The sequence below is a fragment of the Anabrus simplex genome, chromosome 4 (genome assembly GCF_040414725.1).
Source record: "Anabrus simplex isolate iqAnaSimp1 chromosome 4, ASM4041472v1, whole genome shotgun sequence".
Taxonomy (NCBI): Eukaryota; Metazoa; Arthropoda; class Insecta; order Orthoptera; family Tettigoniidae; genus Anabrus; species Anabrus simplex.
Window position 1 is genome coordinate 72,410,472 of NC_090268.1, and position 24,484 is coordinate 72,434,955.

At 36.9% G+C, this 24,484-nt stretch overlaps 1 protein-coding gene across 9 annotated transcripts in view; it reads right to left on the reverse strand.

Annotated features, from left to right (window-relative positions):
- Positions 1-7,833: 7,833 nt before the first annotated feature.
- Piezo (piezo type mechanosensitive ion channel component) overlaps positions 7,834-24,484 on the reverse strand; it is a 555,272-nt gene continuing 538,621 nt past the window's right edge. For 8 of the 9 annotated variants that reach the window (XM_067145104.2, XM_067145105.2, XM_067145110.2 and 5 more), the window contains 2 exons: positions 22,072-22,192; positions 7,834-9,384 (listed from right to left, as the gene is read on the reverse strand). In XM_067145104.2, the coding sequence (XP_067001205.2) occupies positions 9,202-9,384; positions 22,072-22,192 (304 nt within the window). In that variant the 3' untranslated portion in view covers positions 7,834-9,201. Of the gene's footprint in view, positions 9,385-21,885; positions 22,007-22,071; positions 22,193-24,484 lie in introns of all 9 variants that reach the window. The other variant, XM_067145103.2, reaches the window with a different exon arrangement.

Below are 24,484 nucleotides of genomic sequence, written 5' to 3' on the forward strand. Positions count from 1 at the left end.
CCAGGTGGAAGAACTTATAACTTAAAGAAGTTTTGTATTCCTAGGTTTTCTTTTACTGATCTATGTTCATTTATTTTTGGGTTGGTAATACTTCCTTTTCTTTCTGCCAGTTTTGAATCTAACCAATCAGAAATTTTTGTAATTAATTTTCAACCAATCCCACATTTGTTGTTCACTTTGAATCTGCCAATAAAAATTAAGACGGTGTGTCTTGATTAGTCTTGAATGCTCTCAAACCTTCCCTGAGGGTATATAAACTGCGGCTTTTCATGTTTCCTTGTCAATTGATCACCGTCTGAATAAGTGTGTGTGTTAAGGCAGGAGGCGGGGCCGCCTCTTTCTTCGGTCATCAGAACATCTATAAAGTAATGGCCACATAAGATCATTCTTTCTTGCTACCTCCGCAGTTTAATTCGAGGTGAAGGTCCAACTCTTTAATTAAGCAACCATACTTTTCTAAAAGGTAACTTTTCTTTCGGCTAATGTAAACATTTCATAAATCCTTAATTGTAAATCGGGGATAGAGAATGAGTTACCCTCTCGAGCTCCCCTTCATCTTGATTTGAGGTGTCTGCGATTTAGCAACCATTTTCCTGTAATTTATTACAATGATTTCCATGCGCGCCACCTCAAGTAGCTTGGGATTAGCCCCTGTTTCATAGGCTGAGAGCCCTGTAGGTTTTAATTTTTCATTATCTGGGAGTGCAGTGTACGCCTCCATTCAGCTTGTGTTTGGGCCGTTCATTTAACCTGTTCTTTTTTGCAAAGACCCTGTAGGTTTGGTACTAGATACCACTGTATAAAATTATTTTCATTTTGTAAGTTGTGCCTTGAGAGGCAAGAGATCGTAAGGTGATGTTGCCTTGAGTAGGCTTGGAAAACTGAGAGCCTGTTAGCTCTTTTTCAAAGTTCTGTAACAGTAAAGTGTGCATCTGGGAGGCTAGATATTGTGATTTAGGGGATTTCTGCCCCTAACTAAATAATACCACTTCCATTTGTAAAATTGGAAAACTAGGGGCTTGAAGCCCAGTATCTGTAAAAATCACTAATCTTGGACCTTTCTAGTCTTGTTTCAATATTGATTTTGTACCTGACATGTTGTTATTTGTTGAGTTGTTGTTTTTTTGAATAAATATAACCTTCAGTTCAAGTTTTAAATTAATTTTGATATTGTAGATAGACTCATTCACCCCGGCACGTTCTTTAACCACTTTCTGGTCCATGGGTAACCCCCGTAATAAATGGTAGCAGAGCGTGGTTGAATGGGTCTCAGTTAAGCCCTTCTTGACGGCTAAACTTAGGATCCGCGCCGAACTCTAAGAATTTTCTCGGTCGCTGGATTTTTTTTTCTAAAGTTGTAAGTTTTCTATCATCATATCTGGCTCTCATGAAGTCCTTCATCCCCGGTACTTGTGCAAGGAGGGATTAATTTATGAATTACTCATTAGAAATGTTCAATCTGGAGGCACGGTTGCGGCAGATACTGCCAAACTTAAAGAATCCCTAGAATTGCCTATTTGTATCCCAATTTTGGGGAAGAAGGAAATTGATGAGGCTCTCTCCACTATCACGGACAACACCACCGAGCTAGCATCTGTAGTAAGTTTTTTGAAGTAAGCGATCCATCTCCTAATCAGCTTAAGAGTACAGGCTAGATTGTTCCATTTTTATCACAGGGTTAGGGACCTATTGTCTCTCAAATTAAAAGAATATCATGCTAAAGAGGCGAGTCATTTAGTTGACCATCTATCAAAAATGTCAAATAGAGTAAATCAATTGTCTGGAGCAGCTGCTCCCAAAACCGACCAAGCCCCTGTGATAAACACTGCGAGTGGGAAAGATCCTTCCAAGATGGTAGAAAGTAGAAAATCTGTGGCAACGCAACAAACATCAGCCCATTAGAAAATAAGTATGAACATCGTACTCAAATTCCACTTTTATTTTTAAATAATGCTGTGATAGAGACTTTTCAACCTTCTAGACCGTTACCTATTATGTCACCTGGGTTTTGTAGTTTGCCTTATCCTTTGGCTATGTTGCTTAAGGGAATTTCAGAGTTTTCTGTAAATTCTACTAACCATGTAATTTCATTTCTAAGGTTCTTGGTTGAATTTCAAGTTCACGCTCTAGCATTTTCTCTCTCTCATTCCCGAATAGATCATCCATAGAAGACTTCCATGTTCACCTTTTGGCAAATTTCATTCCGGCTAGGGCAATGTCATCTTTAATACAGAAGTTCTATTTTAGGGTACAACGTCTGGACGAAAATCTTGCGGATTACATCCAAGATATCAAATTTTATATCTGAGTATACGCCCTGCATTTTTCGGAAGACCAAATAGTACAAACGATTGTTGAGTTATTTCACCACCTTATAGATCTTATTTATGTTTTGAGTCTCGTCCCCAAACCTTGGCAGAATTAGAGGCTATGGCTGTCTCAGCCGAAGGAGTGCAGTATGCCGACATCTTAAGAATCGCTAAGGAGCTCCATCTCTCTTCTAATAGTCTTCGGCCTCCCCTTCGCCGAACTTTTGCCACCCGCAAATGCTATGCTTGTGGCTCTAAGAAACATCTGCGTAACAAGTGCCCAGGGATAAAATTGAGTGGGACAAAGAATGGAGCAGGGTCATCACAAGGATGTTTCAAATGCGGTTTTACTCATCTAGCCAATAATTGCCCTAATGCCAATAGCATCCCCTCCTGCTCAACTTCTGGTGCAACCTCCAGGAACACCAGTAATATAAAGTTACTAGTATCAAGGGCTGAGTCGGCAGGTCCATCTTGCCAAGGCTCAGCCCGTGTTAAACCCAGTGAAAGCTCTGGTATGGATAAAGGTTCTTCTAATCCATCATCTGGATGCCCTAAAAATGCCTCAGAATTGCGGCGGAGACCCCCGCACTAGTACCATTTCTCAAAATTGAATTGAATTGTGAACCCATCACGGCTCTATTAGACTCTGGGAGCGTGTGTTCGATAATTCCAGCGGAATGGTATCCCAAATTAACTGTGTGTAAGTTTTCTGATTATTGTTTGTCTTCAGTCCAATGCGTTTCGGCTAATTCTTCTCCATTAGAAATTTTAGGTTTCATCTTCGCCAAAATTAATATTTTTAAATTCACCTAGAAAATAAAATTGTTTGTGGCTAAGCACTTGTCGTGCCCCGTAATATTGGGAGCGGATTTCATGTCTTATACCGGTCTGGTGCTCAACTTTCAGAGCAAGTCGTGCAACTTCAAATTTGATAATAATTGTAAAATTCCTTTGCTCAAGTGTAATTCTGTATCATGTTCACCTGTTTCGCCTTCCCAGGATGCGATGTTGTTAGACCTTAGACATCTACCAGAGGAGCAGGCTGATAGTATTCGTAAATTGTGTCAGGCGTTTCCAGATGTATTTTCCGATACTCTTGGTGTTACTGATCTTATCGAATACAAGATTGAGGTTACGGATTTGATTCCAGTTAGATTTCCGCCTTATAGGCTGTCTCCACCTAATATGAAGGCTCTTAAATAGATCAACGATCAGATGTTAAAGGACGGTATTATTCGACCCACCATGTTGGCGTATTCATCGCCCATTTTTCTGGTGCCAAAACCCCAAGGTGGCTTCAGGCCTGTGATTGATTATAGGGCTTTAAATTGGAAGGTGGTGTTACAATCTGTGCCTCTTCCCAACCTTCACTCTTATTTTTCATGGTTTCGGAAAGCTAAGTTCTTTACCATCCTTGATCTCAATCAGGCGTACAACCAGATCCCTCTAGCTGAAGAATCGAAACATCTAACAGCTTTTTTCACGGATTGGAACTTGTATGAGTACAACTGTGTGCCTTTCGGGCTCCAGACGGCGGCAGCTGTGCTCACTAAGACTGCTAGATAGGGTCTTTTCCGACATCAAGTTTGAATACTTGTATCACTATCTTGATGATGTCATCGTATTTATTGAGACCTTTAATAGATCATCTAAAGGAAGTACTCAATCGCCTTCGTAAAGCTGGGTTGACTGTCAAGTTATCTAAGGTAGCTTTTGCTAAACCTTCTATGTCATTCCTAGGACATATTGTGTCGCCCGATGGGGTTTATATTGATCATTCTATAACACAGTCCATCCGTGATTTCAAACCCCCTAAGGACATCAAAGGTATTGCCAGGTTCATCGGCATGGTGAATTTCTTCAGAAAATTTATTCCTAACTTCGCTAACAGAGCGGCGCCCTTGAACTTGTTCCGTAGGAAAGGCGTCAAATTCGAATGGGGGCCGTCTCAACAAGCCGCCTTTCACGATCTTAAATTAGCTCTCTGCAACGCCCCTGTCCTTGCTATGCCTGATTTTTCGAAGAAATTCATTGCTCAACCAAGGCTGCTGTGTTTCTTCAGGAAACTGAATTCGGAAGGCGACCCATTGCCTATGCGTCTGGGACACTATCGGCCCAAGAGGCTAAATATTCCATCTATGAACTTGAGGGTTTGGCTGTTTTATTTGCACTATAGAAGTTCCAACTCTATCTGGAACATGTCAAGTTCGACCTGGAAACAGATAATCAAGCCTTAAGTTGGGTCTTAGCTAGGCCGTGTCGTACTGGCCATCTACGCCTCTACGCGCACGGCGCTTATTGTTTTAGCATAGATATGCATATGCACGTAAATTTTACGTATGTTTGTATTGAGGAACTAGCGAATAATGTTAGTATTCTAGGGTTAATGAAGGAAATATGGAAGGTAACAGAACAACAGCCAATCAAATTCTAAATAAAGAAGAGGAAATAGCAGTGGATAGGGCACAATTTAAAAAAGCCCACAGAAACCAATGGAAGATCAGTATGCAATTGGAACTTGCAAGGTGCCAAAGGTGAAGATATGAAGAAGACCTGGAAGAAGACAGTTGGAATTAGAATGAAGTTATAACAAATTTATTATAAAACAATTTTTATTAGCATTCTTCAAAAACAAAGGCTATCAAGTCATAGACCTTATACCACTGCAGGCATATATCTGTTTTTAAGAAGTACTTAGTCAAATGAAGGTAGGCCAGGTGAAAGCAGTAAACTATGCCCCCCCCCCCCCCCCTGAATCAATCAGTGTATTAGCTATAATTTGTACAACTTTTACAACAACAACAAAAATTCATGGGCAAATGGAAGTATAAGGAGAAAATAAATTAGTTTTACTTTTTACAATGAATCCTAACAGCATACAGATAATTTGATGATAGAAATAGCCTTCAGAGTAACCTTAAAAACTTGCTGTGGGATGATCATGTTTTGCCCTTAAAACAATAATCACCACCACCACCACAACAACCTATTCTTAACTCGAAAACTCTGCTCCGCTCTAAGTATGAATGTTTCATAAAGCTGTGTATACTTGCTCCTTCCAACCAAAATATAAAATCTATAAAAAGTATCATTATGTAGTAAATATAAACTCCATAAAGCATTATTCCAATATCTGAAGTGTATCAAAATCAATGCAATATGTTTGATTATACACAGTACTGCTGAAGTTCTATCAGTAAAATCTAAACACACTGTAGTATGGTAATTGTGAATGAAGAAGCATGGCAATGCTGTACATCATTGTCCATAAGGTCACCTTCACGACTCCGCCAGTAACTGGCTTGCAGTATGCCAACAGCAGGGAGCAGTGAAAGATGGAGTGGGGAGTGTATGAGAATCGTATCGCTGTTTAGGAATGATTTTGTTGAGGAAAGCAAGCTAAGGAAATTGTTTCTACGCTAAAACCTCTCAGTATCAATGAACGATTTGTGTTTCGGACAAGAGCATGATTTGAACAAATGGGTGCAACTCCTGATCACATCAAATCAAGCCATTCTAGGTGTGTATACAGAAAAGAAGTTGCGTATGCTGTTCGTGCAAGGATTCAATGCAATCCTTTGCGTAAACAAACAATTTTGTCACTTGAAATGAATATCTCGACGAACTACATCACATACTTCAAAGGGTGATTTATATGTTTGTGCAAATAAAAGATACACATGGCATTTACTAACTGAAAAATTAAAGGAGATATGCCGGGTTCGATCTCAGGCTTTGTTAACAACGTATGGGGAGAGCCAGTATCGGTTCATCACTGCTGCTGACTGGGCTAGTGGAAGTCCGGACCCCAATCCATTGGATTATTCTCTGTGGCAGAAGCTTGAGCGATAGCATGTCAAGAACAGCACTGAAATATTGAAATGTTAAAAAAATCGATCATGTCACCTGTCAAAATCATTGCATTGGACACGATTCGTGCAGCTATTGATGAGTGGCCTCATCATCTTTGCTGCTGTGTTGCTGCACCTGGTGATCATTTCAAATAAGAGTATGTTCATTCTGTAGCATTGTTTTTTTTTTTTTTTTTCAGAATATATCTATATAACCCCTCAGCGCCGACCTCTATACGTGGTATAGACCCTCTTTTCTTCCGTAGCCGCCGACCTCTATACGTCGTATAGACCCATGCATGGTTTCAAATTTACGACTATAGCGCGAAGAGTTTTGTAGTTATTGATATGCAAATTGTTTTGTTTCCAAGAATACATTTTCAGGTTTATCAGTGTTGTAAATAAGAATTTAAAATCGTTATAATGTAGTTGTTTTTGCAAGGTTAATTATTTGTCAAGTAAGTCTGAGCACTAATTTCTGCTTTTTTTTTTAAAGTCTGTTTGTTTCATTCTTTCCCACAGAAGAAAATAAAGAAATGATGATCTGAGAAGTTTGTCTTTTCGCGTAATATTCTTTGCTCCATTTGTACATTGGGAGTGCGGTTTATTTATTATATTCGTCTTTATTTCTCAGCTCGAAATATTTTCGTAACTCTCCACGAGCGCTCTGTGTAGGCAACAGCAAGTGCTGCTTTCTGTCATACGATACGAGAGCCAGTTGTTCATGGTACATATCTCGCTTGAAAGACTATGTCTCGACCTTTCATCTGAAATATGTATCGAGTTGATTTGTTTCGCATACAGTAAGTGTTATTCCCCTCATTCAGTTTCGTCCTGCTGCTTTCAGTCTCGCTGCAGCTTTATCAGTCCGTATGGCGCGCCGCGCTCAGCCGTGGTTTGACTGACAGTAACGTGCTTGGAATATTGTATAATTCAGATGAACGTTTAGTCGGAAGTAGTAATGACAGTATTAGCAGCACTGATAATGAAATAGATGATGTAGCAGTGGTAAATGATGAGAGTGAGGATGAGGAGGAAACAGTACTTGGAAATTTCGTGTAGGAGACTACTGATAATTATACATGTCAAAGGGAAGTTTTCAACAGTGAATTATGATTCCTAACTTCTCTAATAATATTCACACATGTCACAGAGACAAATATTGAGCAATTAGGGGTACCTTATCGGAGCAGCTGGTGAAAGGTTTGTTTACAAAATACGCTCGCTCGGGCGGGGAAAGAAATATTCAGGGCCGGCGCGCATCAGATAATACAGTTCCAAGGTTGCAGAAAAGACATTTTATCAGGAAATTAGCACCGAAGAGTGAGAAATCCAAACCTCAGAGACGTTGTATCGTGTGTTAAAAACACGGCGAAAAGAAGACATCAGTGTACTGCTGCCAGGAGTGTGACTTGGGTCCCTGTCTCGAAGAGTGCTTCGAACTCTATCACTCGGAACTAAATTCCTAAGGAAATGTGAAACAATTATGTAATTATCTGCACGTACTTAGTTCTGTCATAAGAATTCCAAGTTTCGTGAATATCGGGCTACTCTTATAATTGTAGTAACGTTGTAAGTGAATCAATGTATTTCAGTCGCGCGTAGTTGAAATCTCATCCGGCCGCGGGGTAGGAAGCTCTTTAAATGGCTGCGACGCTGAGGGGTTAATGGGTTTGTGGAGTTTTATTTAGTAGCGTTGAAAGTACTGACAGAACTTATGGCAGTACTGTGTATATGGTACAGCACATAAGCATGAATTGATTTTGATACTAATTCATTCATATATACAAAAAGCTGCAACTCAAATACATCTAGAATGAAAATATTTCAAAAAACAACTAAAAACACATTATTACATTTCATTATAAAAACTAACCTGCAGGGCAAATTACATAATAAAAATAGTACTTCTATGATTCAACAATTTAAAGCATTCTCTTTACAGTATTTATTCTTATACACAATAAATAGCTATTGTTTCTTTAAGTCGTCAGTATACTGGTTACAAAATCAATTGTGGGAAGTTAAATCATGATAAAGAAAGTACTATGGTATTTTTAAATGATTACTTATACTAATAGCATTCTCATGCTCTTCCAATAGATCATAATTTTACTGTTGATGGATGACTTTCTTCAAAAATTCTACACAATATAAAAATAATGTTCTGTAACAATTACATTTCATTTGTGCATTGAACCTTGGGCACTCTAACATCACTTACTAACTTGTAAATATTACAAATGCAAACACATGAGAAAGTCAACATATCAACATTAACAGAAAATATTTTGTACACAAAATTATAACACAAGATAACTTCACTTAGTAAACGGTTTAAATATTGCTGAGCTGGTACAGTATCCTTTTAATTTTAATTAGAGAACATTTTTAAACATTAATTGAAAATGCATTTATTACATTATTCTGCTCAGGAAAATTATTGAAACATTTTTGGTGATAATGAAAGGCTCTTCTGATATTGTCATGTTAGATAATGGAAATTGGAAATCAATTTTTTCAGGAATATCTAGTTAACAGTTACTGTGTATGGGTTTTAGAAACTAAGTAGAGAGTTCAGCTAGCAACAGTTTCTGCTTTCAAGAATTTGGAGTAATGCAGCATACTTTTCTCAGACTTTTTTTTTTGTTATGGTTTCTCATATTATTATCTTCTAATTCACCCTTTTTCATTTTTTAGAAGTACGGATTCTTCAGTTCTATCCATTAGATCATTGCAACTCTCTTTAACTTAATGGTTTTCTTTGTTTTAGTTTTTTAAACTTTTGAAAGGGTTTCAAATCCATTACCCTTTGCCTCCCTATCCCCTTACAGTCATACAAAATTTGTATTTATGATTTAATCGTAACCTAGCAAATATAAATAATAGTCAAGTCAGAAGATGCCAGGTTAGCTCTGGTTCTGGTTATTATCACAGACATACCTCAAGCAAAATTACACACCATACACACTGCAGTTTCCTTTCACTGATCATCCCCCTCATATATTGAGGATTCTTCCTCGTACACAATGTGATTTTTACTGTGCAATCATAGGCTGAGCATTTCCTTCTGCTCCATCTTCTGCTTCTTCCTCTTCGCGTGGCCGTGTCCATTTTATCAATGTCTCTGGCGAGCGGTACAGGAATACAAGTTTGGCAAACAGGTCTTCTTCAAGTGCTAACTCACCACTCTCCCGCACTAAGTAGATATCCAGACACAGCTGTAAAGTTTCAGAAACAGAAGAAAAGATATGGATGAGAAAATATCACTATCAGATTAATTTTATCTGCCTTTACAAAATATTTAAATAAAAAAATTAAAAAAGCACACAGCAAAACCTAAGCAGGCTTTATTCAATGAATCTAGTTTCTATATTACCTAAATATTAACATATCACAGGACTACAGAAGCAAGAGGCATGCTAATAACACATATCTGTCTTCAGATGATGTTTCTGGCAAAAGCAATTTTTCAATAAAATGCAGAATAGTAGTTGTATTCATTTTGGTACTCTTAGTGACAGTATTTTTCTAGTTGCAGATAGTTTTTTCCTAGTAAACAATATTATCATAATGTTAACATGTTATAATCGGCATACAAGTACATTTGAAAATAAATTATTTAATCACACTGAACACATATGAGTGCATTATATGAAGGCTGTAATATCTCAACTAAATAAATCTACTGTGTCAATGTGCACTAAGAAGGTAGTAAAATAAATGAAATAGTACCACAGTATGTATTCAAAATTTTGAATTGATCTTTCTTAATCTTGATCCATAAAAATAATTAAATGGTATACTTGGTGCCTGTGTGTTTATATGGTTATCTGAAAAGAAAATAAGTAACACCCTTTTTACTGTATTTACGCGAGTAATTCCCGCCACCAATCCCCACACCCTAATTTTAGAAAGGCTCATTTTGAAAAAATTGAAATTAACAAAAATTCCTTCCAATGAAAGAGTAACGTAGGCATTAAAAAACCTTTCATATCACTCAGCGATGTCCACACAGTCTTTATGCAAATATGAACGTGTAAATTTACGGATATAGCTGCTTTTCTTGAACATATTTGAGATGATAAAAATACATTATCACTGCTGTAAAATATATTACCAATGAAATTTAGCAAGTAGGCCTAGGTATTTCATTAATCTGAACTTGCAATAGACTATTTTCTGTAGGTCAGAAGATTCGTTGTCTCTTGCATCACTAGAATCCTCTCTTAAATTACTTACACTCCACATCTAAAACACTTTTCACACGCGGTCTCTTTTTACTCGGATATTAACAGGACCGATGGTGGATAATATTTTTCGTGCAATGTAAACACTTGAAACAGAACTTGGTCACTGTCAAACATAACCTCACACGGCGAAAAAGAAGCAAGATTCAAAGACGAGGACAAATTATGCTGGCTCCCCTGTGCACGTGTTTTATTTTTTGGATTACTGTACTTCCTGTAACGTGATATTGTGGCGTTCCTTAAAATGCTGAATACAAAATAATTACGATTTCACTCAAACTAAGCAACTATGAAACACACTATCGACACACCGAAGTGAAAGTGCGGAAAGCTAACCTTGCAGTTCCGGAAGACGCATTCTACCATGATACGGGAAAATTTTGAATTTAAATTACTATGTAAAATACTATTTTTTAATGTAAAGGAAGTTTTAAATTAAAAGTCTGAAGTGTTTTCCATTTAAATATGACAAATGGGGGCAATTTTCCTCCATCTGCGGTTACACAAAGCATAACTGTACACCCAACATCGAAAACTAGGCGAGTAGGAGTGTGTTGCCAACCTTGACGCAAATAAAACCCGCACCCTAATTTCGTGCCCAAATTTTTTAAAAAAAACATGCGGGGATTATTCACATAAATACAGTATTTTATTTTTACTTTGCAAAAATCATTTAAAATATGAAGTCTTAACATACAAACCAAAATGTTTTTGCTGGTAAAATAATGTTAAAGTTATATATATTTTATTTCTTTGTTTTGATGTAAGATATAAGAGATCTTTGTTTAAATCCAAGATATCGTCATTGCCAGGACAAAACCTCCTATGTGTTGATATTTTTGGAGATATACTGACCTGCAGCACATACGTTATGGAGAGCGAGAATGCCTTGACCGTATGCACACAATATTGCACCTTAGATGACAGAACCTTACCAGCCAAAGTTCGAAGCTAAAATATTTCACATAGGAGGTTTTGTCCCGGCAGCGATGATATATTCAATTGTTACTCAATATATATTCATGTCAACTGTTAGTTTTTTGAAGCACCTAATACCTCTTTTTGTTACTTATTCTATACACCAACTGCCCTAAAAACTACAATCTGCATCTTAGTTATGAGTTAATACAGTGCACCAAATATGTACAATGCTAAGTTGATGACATCTGCTTTAAGCTGAACAACTTCCTATATTAATCTAATTTTTTAACTTCAAATTTGAAGCTCTGCATTGTTAAATTTCACCTCATCTCCTTGCTTCCTGTGACTCAATGAAAGATTGCTGGCCTTGACTGGTTCAAACTGGACAGCAGGTAGTTGGATTTGATTTTTGAAGGGAAGTCCATGTCGTATGACATCGGTATGTAAAAGTTCTCTGATGATATATTTGGTGTTTACTAAACAAAATTAATTGAAAACTCTGGCATAGGTCGCCCAAGATAGTTCTGGTTTCTCTACTGCTAAGTAGAATACAACGAAAGTCAAAACTGAGTTGCAGATAGTTTAAATTGCATGAAATCAAAATGTCAGGAAATGGAGCAAAAAATCTTTGTTAATTCCCAGGAAATGTATCAACCAATAAATGCAAACATACTTCTACTTAGGTTATGATAGAAAACTACCTTTTTCAGTAAACTACTTCTGGAAATATGTTCTAATGAATTTATATATAGGGTACATTCTTAAGCACATAATGAACTTGAACTTTTCATGCTAGACTATCCATACACACACGCACTCAGTACATGTTAAACAGCCCAGTATCCAACCAGATCAAACTTATCTCCAGATGTTTCTACCATAAAATGAGTTCAAAAATGTTTTTAAACATAAAAATTCACTTCTCTTCATCAGCCAAGTCTAACAATATTGTATGTAAACCAAAGTGGTCAATAAAAATAGTGTGTAGCATTTTTCAAAGTAAATCCCAAGCAAATAAATTCTGAAGTTTCTCAAGCTACTGGTCTCTACATACACGAGTATGGTCTAAACTAAAACTGGAAGATTCTTTAAACTCTCTGCTGATGTTTAAACCATCATATTTAGATGCATTTTTAATAAAGAGCCTTATGTGTGCCATTTATTTCCCATTGTGGAAACAAATCTTCCACTTGTGCTTGATGCACCAACTTAATTTGCTGGGGCAATTACATACTTTTACTTTTACATACTTTGAACTATCTATGAAATCTAGTGCTGAATATGTGGTAGGTAGAAGTATCTAGGAGAATGGCTATGTTCCAAATTTTAACATGATATACTTTAATTTTAAGTTCTCTTGATAAATGTCAGTAGAGTATACTCTTTCTACAATCTTGCAAACTAACAGACTTCACTGTAATTTCACTTGACCAGTTCTGTACTTGATCTAGTTAGAAGAATATATGCTCCAGTGATCTTTATTTTTTCTTTTTTAATGGAGCAAAAATTCCTCCAAGGGTGGAAATGACTGAAATCTTGGTTACACAATTTTTGTGGCATTGCAATAGGAGCCTGATATACTACTTGGCCTATTCTGTTTATATATATACACCCCAGATTAAATTACTATATAAAGAAAGAAATTATGAATTGTTTTTATTGACTTATTCATAAATTTTACATTTAAAATACCCTATTTAGCCTTTTCTTCTCCTCCTGTTACTTTTTTCTTCCACAATGTATTTATCCTATTATGTTTTCCCATTCATGTTCCTTTCTATACACGACTTCCTTTCCACCCAGTCTCAGCCAAAGGATGGCTCTGTCCTCCTTCATGAATTCAACAAGTTCTCATCAATCCCACCTTGCAGTGAATGACTCATGCTGTCTGTAATTGTTGGTGAAGTTGTATGTGCAACAGACATGCTGTAAAAATTTGAGAAAGCACTGTTCACAATTTCCATACGTCATCACATTTTTCACAAGTTTTAAGATTTTAACGTGAGAATTAGATATAGAACTGAATGATACGAGAAAGTGATGCGTATAAGTGGGGGAGATATGGAAGCAAATAGGAATGGGGAGCATGGAATTCAAGAGGACAAATTGGGGCAAATATTCATTTATGGGAAGGAAAATTAGGGACTGGAATAATTTACTCAGGGAAACGTTTGATAAATTTCAATGAAGTGGGCGATCTGCCACCTGAGTGACATACCTAAATGCAGATCACTGATGACTGATTGATGACTGATTTACTAGACTTCTTTGCTAGTATGGGGTTAGCAGTAGTGAATGCATTTTTCAAGCATAAGGATATACTCTGTTATGCACAGGAGGTTAGGGGGTCACCAGATCCATAACAGACTGTATCATAACTGACTCTGAATTCAGGAAATCTGTTAGGAATGAACGTGTATTCCAGGGATTCTTCAATGATCCAGACCACTATCTTATCTACTGAAGTATTATTAGGCCTACATTAGAGAAAGTTAAGGCTGTCTGAAGACCAATATGGGTAGAAAATCTTCTGGACAAGGAAATGAAACAGAAGTACATGAATATATAACTGGTGAACAGTTCCAAAGAATAGACAGACAGCAAGTTCAGAATACAGAAAGAGAATGGGCAGCATATAGGGATGCTGCAGCAGAAACAGCAAGGGAATGCCTAAGAACTGTGTAAAAAGATGGTAAAAAGTGAACAATTTTGTGGAATGATGAAGTCAGGGCAGCCTGTAAAAATAAAAATAAATATTAGTAATGGGTCCAAAGAAGAACAGAGGTAGATAGGGAATTGTACATAGGCAGAACAGAGAGAAAGAAATTACTGTAGGATCCAGGAAATTATGGAAAGAATTTTGGTAATAACTTGGAAAGGAGTAAGAAAACATGTCTGGACTAATAAAGAATGTAAAATGATCGGACCAAGGTTTCTAGAAGATATTGATAAGATTATCAAAAGGAGCCACCAAGGAAATAATTGGACTTCCACACGATTGTCCCGAGGGTATGTCGTATGCCCCCCAATCTTCGTGGCCTACAACTGATGAGAGCTAGTTGGGAATCATATATTCAACGACTTAAATTCTGGCATCACCTACATCACAAACTGCATGAAAGACCGTGAATCTGAGAAAATCTTAGTGCTCACCAATTTAAATAACAGTCACAATGAAGCCAAGAAATGGACAGTTGTTGCTTAAGAAAAAACTGAAGAACCAGCCATTTTAATCTTGGGCTAGTCACAAGTTGAGAGGTAGAGGGGTAAAGTGTATGCTGACTTTCCTAAGGCCAACTTTTTTTTTTGCCAACAGCAATCAGCTATCCGATTCCAAATGAACCAAAGCCATAAAAATGTCCAGCAACATCTCAGCAATGTGCTCAGTGCACAGGAGACGTCCTACCATGTCCCCCTGCTTGTATCCAGACTGCATTGAGCTTAAACTCTTAAGACTTGTTTGTGTTAGGATCATGTCCAAAAAACTGAATTGCTTATCAACACGACACCATAGAGGACTGCATTGCCCAGACATGTGAAGTCTTTAAAATGGGAATGTGAAATATATGAGGAAGCCCATTGTCAACTGATGGTTCCACGAGAAGCGCTCGTATCATTGCCATAAGTTACATGTTTGTTTGTTTTTTATTTGCCATTGGCTTACGTCGCACTGACACAGATAGGTCTTATGGCAACGAAGGGATAGGAAAGGTGTAAGATTGGGAAGGAAGCGGCCATGGCCTTAATTAAGGTACAACCCCAGTATTTGCTTATTGCAAAAATGGGAATCCACGGAAAAAAAACTTCAAGGCTGCCGACAGCGAGGTTCAAACCCACTATCTCCTGGAGCAAGCTCACAGCCGCGCGCCCCTAACGGCATGGCCAACTCGCCTGGCAATTGTCAGTCAGGCAGAACAATTGTTCTAGACCCAACTGTAAGATTTGAAAGATTGCAAGTTATACATTTCATGTTGGGATCTGTATTGAACTATGTGTAAGCTCATGAAAGAGCTATCTCGTAGAAACCCACCTTTTCAATACAATGTGCGATTTCTTAGAAATCAAAACTAACGGTCACGGCCAGAACAACACACTATAGCAACTAAGCAGTCAGCAGCAGAGTAAGGACGTCAAGCGGGTAAGTTTAACGTCAATTCTTAGCCCCCCGTCATACCCCTATTTTGGCCTAAAGCCTTATAACTAAGCTATTTTCCTTTCTTTTTTTTGTTTTAGACTATCTACCCACCACTACAGGACTCGTTTTTAAAACATATCTAGCCACAGAAAGAACCTCTGTCCACATAGAGCTGCTCCGTCTTCACGATGCATGTAAATAATGCCCAGCTAATATGACATCACAATTTTGCAATTTAAAATGCTACAATTACAAACATGATCAACAGAAGCATTTTTTACTCCAACGAAGTTTGTGAAATATGTGTATTTACAAGTGTACCTGAGTGTTTATAAATATTAACTGTCAAAGACGAGTAACCAAAGCATTATTTTATCCAAATGAAGTTTTAAGACAACATAAATGTCAAGTGTGCCTAAGTGTTCATTTTATGTAAATGTTGTGTATTTTTGTGATAGTTCTTTCAATGTCACAAGCCATTTTATATCATGTTTTAAGCATAGCCAAAGGACTTAGTTAACCATTTTAATTTTAGTTAAGATAACACAGCTGAAGATGCCTATTATATTTAGGCAAAACATGTCCTGTTATTCCATTATGAAACATGGGTTTTGATTTCTAATAAATCATCAATTGTATTGAAAAAGTGTACTTCTACATGATAATTCTTCCATGAGATTTGAAAGATTTAAACCAGGCTGACTAGGCTGATAAGGAAAAGAAGTCAATTTACGAACAGTGTGTACTATACCTATGTCAACACTATGACATAGAGCACAACAAATTAACAGTAGTGGTTATGTTTGGAAGCAAGAGGCGTCATCTCTAAATTTATGTGGAATTGCCTAAATGATATTGGGATTACCCTAAATTCTTGCTCATAATATTTATCTATAATATTCTTAAGAAATCTCTCTCTACACAAACTACTTTGGATATTTTTAGCCAGGATAAGAAATTACTATTTTCCTTTCAGGACCTCTGTGGTCAACCATTTTGTATGAGCTGATGCCATTTCCAGGGATAAAAAAAACAGTATTGGGTAAATAAGGTTAAATTATTGTAGATCCTGGGAAATCACAAGGCAGATGGGAGGAAGATTTTGAAAATCTTCTCAACATGCAGCACAATGAATCTTCGTGTTGAAGTCCCGAACAATTAAATTATACTCAAGGAAGTGGAAAGGATTATAAATAAACTACACTGTCATAGAGCAGCAGGAACAGATGAAATTAGACCTGAAATGGTGAAGAAATATATTGGGTAGAAAGGATGGAATTACAGTACTTCATAGAGCAATAGGATTAGCATGGAATGTGAGCATGAATGCAGCAACTGCACCTAAATAAATAAGGGAACAGGAAAGATTGTAACAACTATCAAGGTATTTCATTAATTATTATATCAGGCAAGGTTGTTCACAGGCATTTTGGAAAGGAGGGTGCAATAAATAGTTGATGGATGAAAACCTGTATGCTTTCAGACCATAGGATCAGATTTTCACTGTGTATCAAGTCAAGTAATTGAAAAATGTTATGGGAAAGACAGTTATATTTTGTAGATCTAGACACAGCATACGACTGAGTACCAACAGAAAATATGTTACCGTACATGGGGATTATGGATTTAGGGGTAGGTTATTACAGGCAATTGAAGACACTGATCTCTACAACTGGGCCATGTTGAGAATTGATGATGGAACAAGTTCTTGATTCAAAGTAATTACAGGGGTGTTAGACAAGGTTGTAATCCTTCACCTCTGTTGTTCATAATTTAACTTACATGAATCAGGGAGGGATTCAGTTAGTTGGAAATATTTAACCTTGATGGCAGACTGTGTTAAAAGCCTGCGATCTAATATTCTGGAACTTGAAAGGAGGTGCAGTGAATATGATATGAAAATTAGCATTTTCAAGACTTCAGTGATGTCAGTAGGGAAGAAACCTAAAAAAATTGAATGTCTGGATCGGAATGTAAAGCAGGAGGAAGGTAGATAATTTCAAGTATTTAGGATGTATATTCTCCCAGGATGATAGTGTAGTAAGTGAGATTGAATCAAAGTGCAGCAAAGCTAATGCAGTTAGCTCGCAGTTGTGATCTGTAAGAAAGGAGCAAGTTCTTGGACAAAACTATCCTTACATTAGTCTGCTTTTAGACCAACTCTGCTGTACAGGAGTGAGAGCTGGATGGACTCAGGACACCTTGCTCATAAGTTGGAAGTAATGGACATAAAAGTAGTGAGAATGATTGCTGTTACAAACAGGTGGGAACAATGGCAGGAAGGTGCTCTGAATGAGAAGATAACAGCTAATAAACTTGATGGATGAAACTGTACACATAAACCAGCTTTAGTGGTGGGATCATGTGAGGCGAATGGAGGTTGATAGGTTACCTAAGAGAATAACGGGCTTGGCTATTGAGGAAAAGAGAAATAGAGGGAGACCAAGGCAATGTTGTTTAGACTCAGTTTTTGGAGATTTAAAGATATGACGTGTGGTGCTAAACAAAGCAACAGAGCTAGTTGCAAACAGAGGATTGTAGAGAAGCTTAGATAATCCACAGAGGGTTGCAGACTGAACACTAAAAGGCATAACAGTCTATAAGATGTATGTATGTATGTATGTATGTATGTATGTATGTATGTACGTACGTAGTTTTATGCGACTATTGATATCATGCTTATAGTTACAGGACCTCCAGTTTTACGTGGAATCCAAACCACAGGGACGTAACTTATCGTTTCAAAAATCCCAAGTGCATTGACCGGGCTTTGAACCATGTTTATGTTGGTGAGAAAAGCCAGACATTATGTTACTTGGCTATTGTGTGCTATCTGAATAAAGTAATAACAGTTTTGTCTTATTTCTTTGCATATATAAAGCAGGTATCTACAAACTGTTGTGTAACCTCTACCAGTTGCAATAGACGTGATGTAATGAAGTATATACATAGAGAAATGAGCAATCAATTCACTACTACCTAGGTTTGGGAACATGAATGAATTTTCAGTTCAAAATTTGTACTTTATGAATGAAAGATGTACACATCAACAAATAAAACACATGCTAATAATAATGAAAGATGTTTGTTACTTACCATAAAAACGAGAAGTAACGATGTTGACTGAACTGTACAATGCTGAAGATATTGCTTATGTAATAGTACAATGAATAAGTTTTGATTTGCACAATATAAAATAATTGTTATCTTTTCAGTGTTCTCTTGATATTTACATTCTTTATAAATTTATTGAAGATGAGGGTAGTACATAACAGGGTCATCTTGAGCAATGATAAAGACAAACTGAAATTGGCTATAGCTGAATACAGAAATGTAATATAATTTCATGATGAACATCTAATTTGAAATTTTTAAAATTAATTCAGTATAACAGCCCAGGTAACAGGAACCTATCTTGACAGTATAGTTAAGTAATAATGACCGCATTGTTTGGTGAGATGTTCATTAAAGCACTTTATTTTGTGTATTCAGGAGAAGTGCAAAAGAGCAGAATGGAAGCATTAAAGACTAAAAATGATTCATATAAAAAGAAAGCAGTAGCAATCAGTAAAACAAGGCAACTGATAACACACAATAAGGGAAATGCACATGTACTGCCCTGAGAAACTAGAAAAGGGAATAGGAAGTGCTCCTGTTAGTTGAACAAGCTCTATACTATCACCTTCTGAATTCCAAAGTTCTCCAGATTATACTTAATGTCACTTTAAGGTGACACTCCGGAGATAAAAAGATATTTTTACCTAATGATACTGTCGTCACTTCATGTAGCAAGCAGTCTTTGGAGACCTTGATCAACAACTGGTGTATTATGTGTAAGTGAAATCTGTCAAATAACCTCTAACAACAGGGTTGCCAGATCTCCCATATTTTCCAAGTTCTCCCATATTTGAACCATATGTTTCCAAATCTCTCATCTCCCATAACCTTTCTCTGTGGTTTTTAATTTAGGCAGAATAGTTGAACTAAAACAGAGAAATTAAACTCAACATTTTGTTGATAACCTATAGCACTTCAAATTACACTTAAGTGTTCGATTACTGTGTTAGTGAGCTTCCAGTTCCCATCAGACATTTGTGAGTAGCTTCTCTCGCTCTTGCATGTGTTTGTAACATAAGTAATTGACCAAACATCATGAATGGAGAAAGAACTGAAAGTGATAAATGCTCACTGAAAGAGTGTTTTCACTGATGAATCCCAAATGGACAGATGCAATAAATAAGAATTCTACCAAACTCATAAAAGCAAAGTTACAAGTGGTAGAGAATTTCAGTTATTCTTGTAACGAGTGTTTAAAACTTTTACAAAATTATTCCAGATTTTGTCAATGCACCCACGTAAAGTTCAAAATCTAAAAGAGATATTTTGTAATTTACTTACACCCCTTGAGCCAGTGGCAATAACCAATGAAGATTAAATTTCCTGAACTGGCTCAGAATTGAACCTTGGAATCTGGGAGACTAAAAGACTAGACTAAAGGCCAGCAAGCTAACCAGATAGCCAAGCATCTGGACTACCTATCTTGTTTAAGTGTATGTCTAGTTTCCTAAGGTATAGAGATATAATAGATTTCTAGTTTTTCAGATCTTCCTCTTTTTTTTTTTCCCAGCTTTGAAATATGGTAACCCTATCTAACAATCTGATGTCTATACTGGTGTAGCTACTATAATTACAGTAACTGGAACTAGGAGGAGGAAGGAAGTGGTTATGCTGTATATGATTGGCCCTATCCTGGCATACATCTAGCACAATGAGAAATCTCTTGAACAGCTGAAATGGTATTTCAACTCTCGCCTCTTCTTGAACTGGGAATCAAACCCTGGCTGATCAGACAGGACACTACAACACTAATCCTTAGACAAAGGTAAGGGACTGATCTTCTTTTTCTTTTTCAGACTCTGGCTTCAATGTAGTTAGTTTTGTAATATTTATTGGTACCTATGCAGAAGAGATCAAACTGCCTTCTTAGCCATGAGATTATTCCTATGCTCAGTCTTCTTTCCTCTTTTCCTTTCCCTTGTATGATTCTTTGAAGAAACCAGTACTTCAGCTGATTTCTCATTATTTGGCCAAAGTTTTATCATTTTCTTTTCTTGATCACTTCCATGATTTCTGATTGACAGTCCAACCTGAGAAGGACTTCCTTGATAATAACATGATCTGTCCATAGGATTCAAAATATTCTCCAATAGATTCATGTGTCAAAGGTTTGAAACCTTCTCCCCATTGCCTCCCATACTGTCCAGGCTTCAATGCCATACAAGAAAGAAGAGAATTCACAGCATATTGCAATCCTCTTTTCCAAGCCCAGGCTAAGATCTCAGCAGCCAAATTGAAGACACATTTTTAATGTTTCTCTAGTTCTTTCAATTCTACACTTTATGTGGAAAGAGTGGTTCCAGTACTTGTTAACTGTACATCAGAGGTAGATAAAAACTGCCACCCTCTCAAAGAGTTGGTTATCAGCCACCAGAATTCTTGGTAGCACTGGAGTTCTACCGACAACCTTATATTTATTCACAACTAAGTATTTTTTATTTTCCACCTTGTCGATACATTAGTTGCTTAAGGCAACTTATTGGTTAAAAGTGGTACATGTTTCGTATATTATTAACATCTTCAGGCACATAATGCTGTTTAGATGAAAAATTCATATATTGACAAAGTATCAATGCTTATATACGAAACATGTTCCACTTGCCTTAAGGAACTAATGTATCGACAAGGTGGAAAATAAAAAAATACTTAATTGTGAAACTGTTCAAGTGCGATATGGACCATGAAGATGATTTTATGTAACCTTATATTCAGTCGTAGTGGTATTCATATTGAGGGCATACTCTTGACTAGCTTGACAGACACTAATAGCTAGCTCTAGAAGCCTATTCTGACTTTCTGCTATTAACAAAGAGTGTCTACATTAGCCATATTTTATTTACACATTTACATATTGGTAGCAAGAAAATATAAACAGGTACTGCTTGCCATTATATATATACATACAACAGATGAAAGAGAAATAAAGAAAGGAAGGGAAATGAAAGGAAAGCAAAGGAATCTGAGTAACGCATGTATAGAAGATGTACAACAGAATCGCAAGTGAAGAAGGCTAAAGAGGGGTGGAAATACTGGACTTAAATAACATGGTATATGTTAGAAGCAAAAATCAGAATGAGTGACAAAGCATAAAAATTTGCTTAAAAATATGAGTGTTTGAGAACGCTTTTAAAATATTTAAACACTTTATTCTTCTAGAACATTCATAAGCTGTTGAAAACAATAAAGCAATATAACTGTTAAGTTTTAAAATTTGTTACTAAAGCAATATCTACAGCTGAACAGAACGTGAAGACCTCTATCTTGCCTGCACGATTTCGCTACCTATTAAAAATTCTCACCTGAAGAATTCTGTCCACATTGGGCATGTCATCAAACATGATGGTGTAGGATATTCCAGTGAAGAAACCTCTCACTATATTACTGGCAATCAAAACCATCGTCGTGTACAGACCGATGATACTGACAACAAAGATTACATTAAAAATGACAGTAAAAGGAAATTCATTAAAACACAGAACCATTACCTGCAAAATCCTATCCACATTAGGCAACTCCGTAAACATTATCCTGTATGTAAAGCCAGAGATGAAACCACGGATAACTCTGCCAGCCAACCAAACGATACCCAGGTATAAGCCGACGATTCTAACAAAAACACATCAATGTGGATTTAATCATACTCATGTAAAAATATATAAAAGTTGAATAATGACAGTACACACTGAAAAAAAATCCAAAATTTTGCTCTTTATGATAAAAAATGAAAACTTCTTTGAAAAAAATAGTAATATACAAAATCAGTGACCTCCTTGTCAAAACAAAGGTATCAAAAATGTAATCTACAGAAATCCCATTTATCAACAGCAAATGAGTTTGACAATGTTAAAAAACAAAACAAATAAAGAGTTAAACTTTTCATTCAAGCCTGTCACAGTATCAATGGACCAACTGCAGCCACATCTCTATGTGTGTATTTCTACATTCCACCACATGGTTCAGATAAAAAAATATAAAAATATTTTTTCTAGTACTGACACATTAGTATCATTTAGAAAGGTGTTCCATGGTACACATGGTTGGACATTATTTAAACCACGACAACCCGGGTTCAATTCTTGGCAATTGCAAGCACTGTTAGTGTTGGAGGCAGACCAAGACCTCTAGTTTCTTCTGTCAATGTTTCACCTTTGCCTTGTTCATACAGTTCACTTCTTTTATTGCCTCTTCTCCACCTGTGCAAACAAATGATCATTCAAAATTTTGCATCTTCAATAATTATGATGTATCACCGATTACTATGCAGACTTAGTTTGTACCTTTATACCGATGTGCCACAACTATTTTTAAAAAGTTACCATTAATAAGCAATAGGAAATTGGAAATGTTATCAGCAAAACCCTCTACACGTTATGCAAACATGGACTAAAAATTTCTTTCAAAGTAAAACCTTTAGGGATAGGATTACTAGTTTATGAGAAAAGACTTTCCACTAGAGACTTTTAACTGCTCCTTTGGAAGTCCCTCATGATGGCCATGCAGCCCTTAAAGCAGACCCTCCGATGAGGAAGGGCGCATCCGAAACATATGGAAAACTGCATGTAGCTGAGAACAGTGGTGTGCAAGTTGCAAGAATGTTAGGGACAGTGTCCGAGCCGAAGGAAATCAGCTGTTTACTGTTAATGTCCTACAACCCAGCTGAGATTGCACAGTATGAATTTCATTCCGTATTGATGGTTTTCAATACGTATTATTTTTTAATATTTTTTTTACATTTAAATTTGATGTAATTGACCCAGCTGAGAAGTAAACTCGAGGCTAAAAGGCCCAAAGGCCAAGACAGTGACCACTCAGCCATGAAGCAGGGAGTTCATTTAATTGTAACTATTAAGGTAATACAATTGAATCATTATAAAATATTTGGACAGGGAATCTCTATTGGAAATTAGTGTCATTAATTGAAAGTTTGGAAGTTTCTTAACTGATATAATGAACTTATGAATTTCATTATTTGAGTGCAATCAGCTATCCTAATACTCTTATCACTTGAGTGGTGACTGCGAGTTTCAAAAGTACATTTGCCCGCTACCTTGTAACAATTCATGGTACCGTACAATCCCAGCAGTACACATGACCAAAATGTCTACCTGGTGTGTTGGATCAAGATTAATGGTGTTCAGTAACCTGTGGAGATTTGTGGTGGCTAGCATGGCTGTAGCAAAGCTGCTCAGTGAGATGGAAGTGATGGACTCATGATTTCATAAGATCCCAGCTAGTCTGGATGTTTGATAGTTCCTGTTTTCTGCTCTCCAGAGGACTGGATTAAAGCCACTTATTATTAAAACAAAGCCGAGCTTTCCGCCAAATCACATTGGCCTTCATCAGGGCATGTGAAGTTCTGCTTCTGACAGTAATCATAGAAATTCTTGAAAGAATGTGGAAGTATCATCGCGCTGTGCTGTGCTGGTTGGGAGCGAAGTTACTTATTCACCGCCCTCTGTCGACAGTTCCTGGAGGGCGTCATGCTGTGCCATGGTAGTGTTATGCATGTATTTTTGGAGAACAGGTCTCCATATATTTGATCATTTGAAGCCATCTTCCCTGTTGAAGTTATCTGGGTGCAGCTCTATCTCTATGGCTTCCCTCACAAATTGGGCATAGAAGTCTTTTACAGGCGCGACGTCCCTCGCCTGATCAACAAAACAGTACCTCATCGAGTCTCTCTTGGCTCATCTAGCTGCTGTCCGTGCTTCACACAGCAGTTATTCTTGATGTTAGCTGGTGGGCAAAATAATGTAACTCAACTATGTACAGTGGAACCTCGATTCTCCATTTTTGGAGGGACCACGGAAAAAAAATGTACAATACGGGAAAACGGAAAATCTGGGAACGAATGAACCATCAACAATTTGGCTAAATATCATAAAAATGAAATATGTG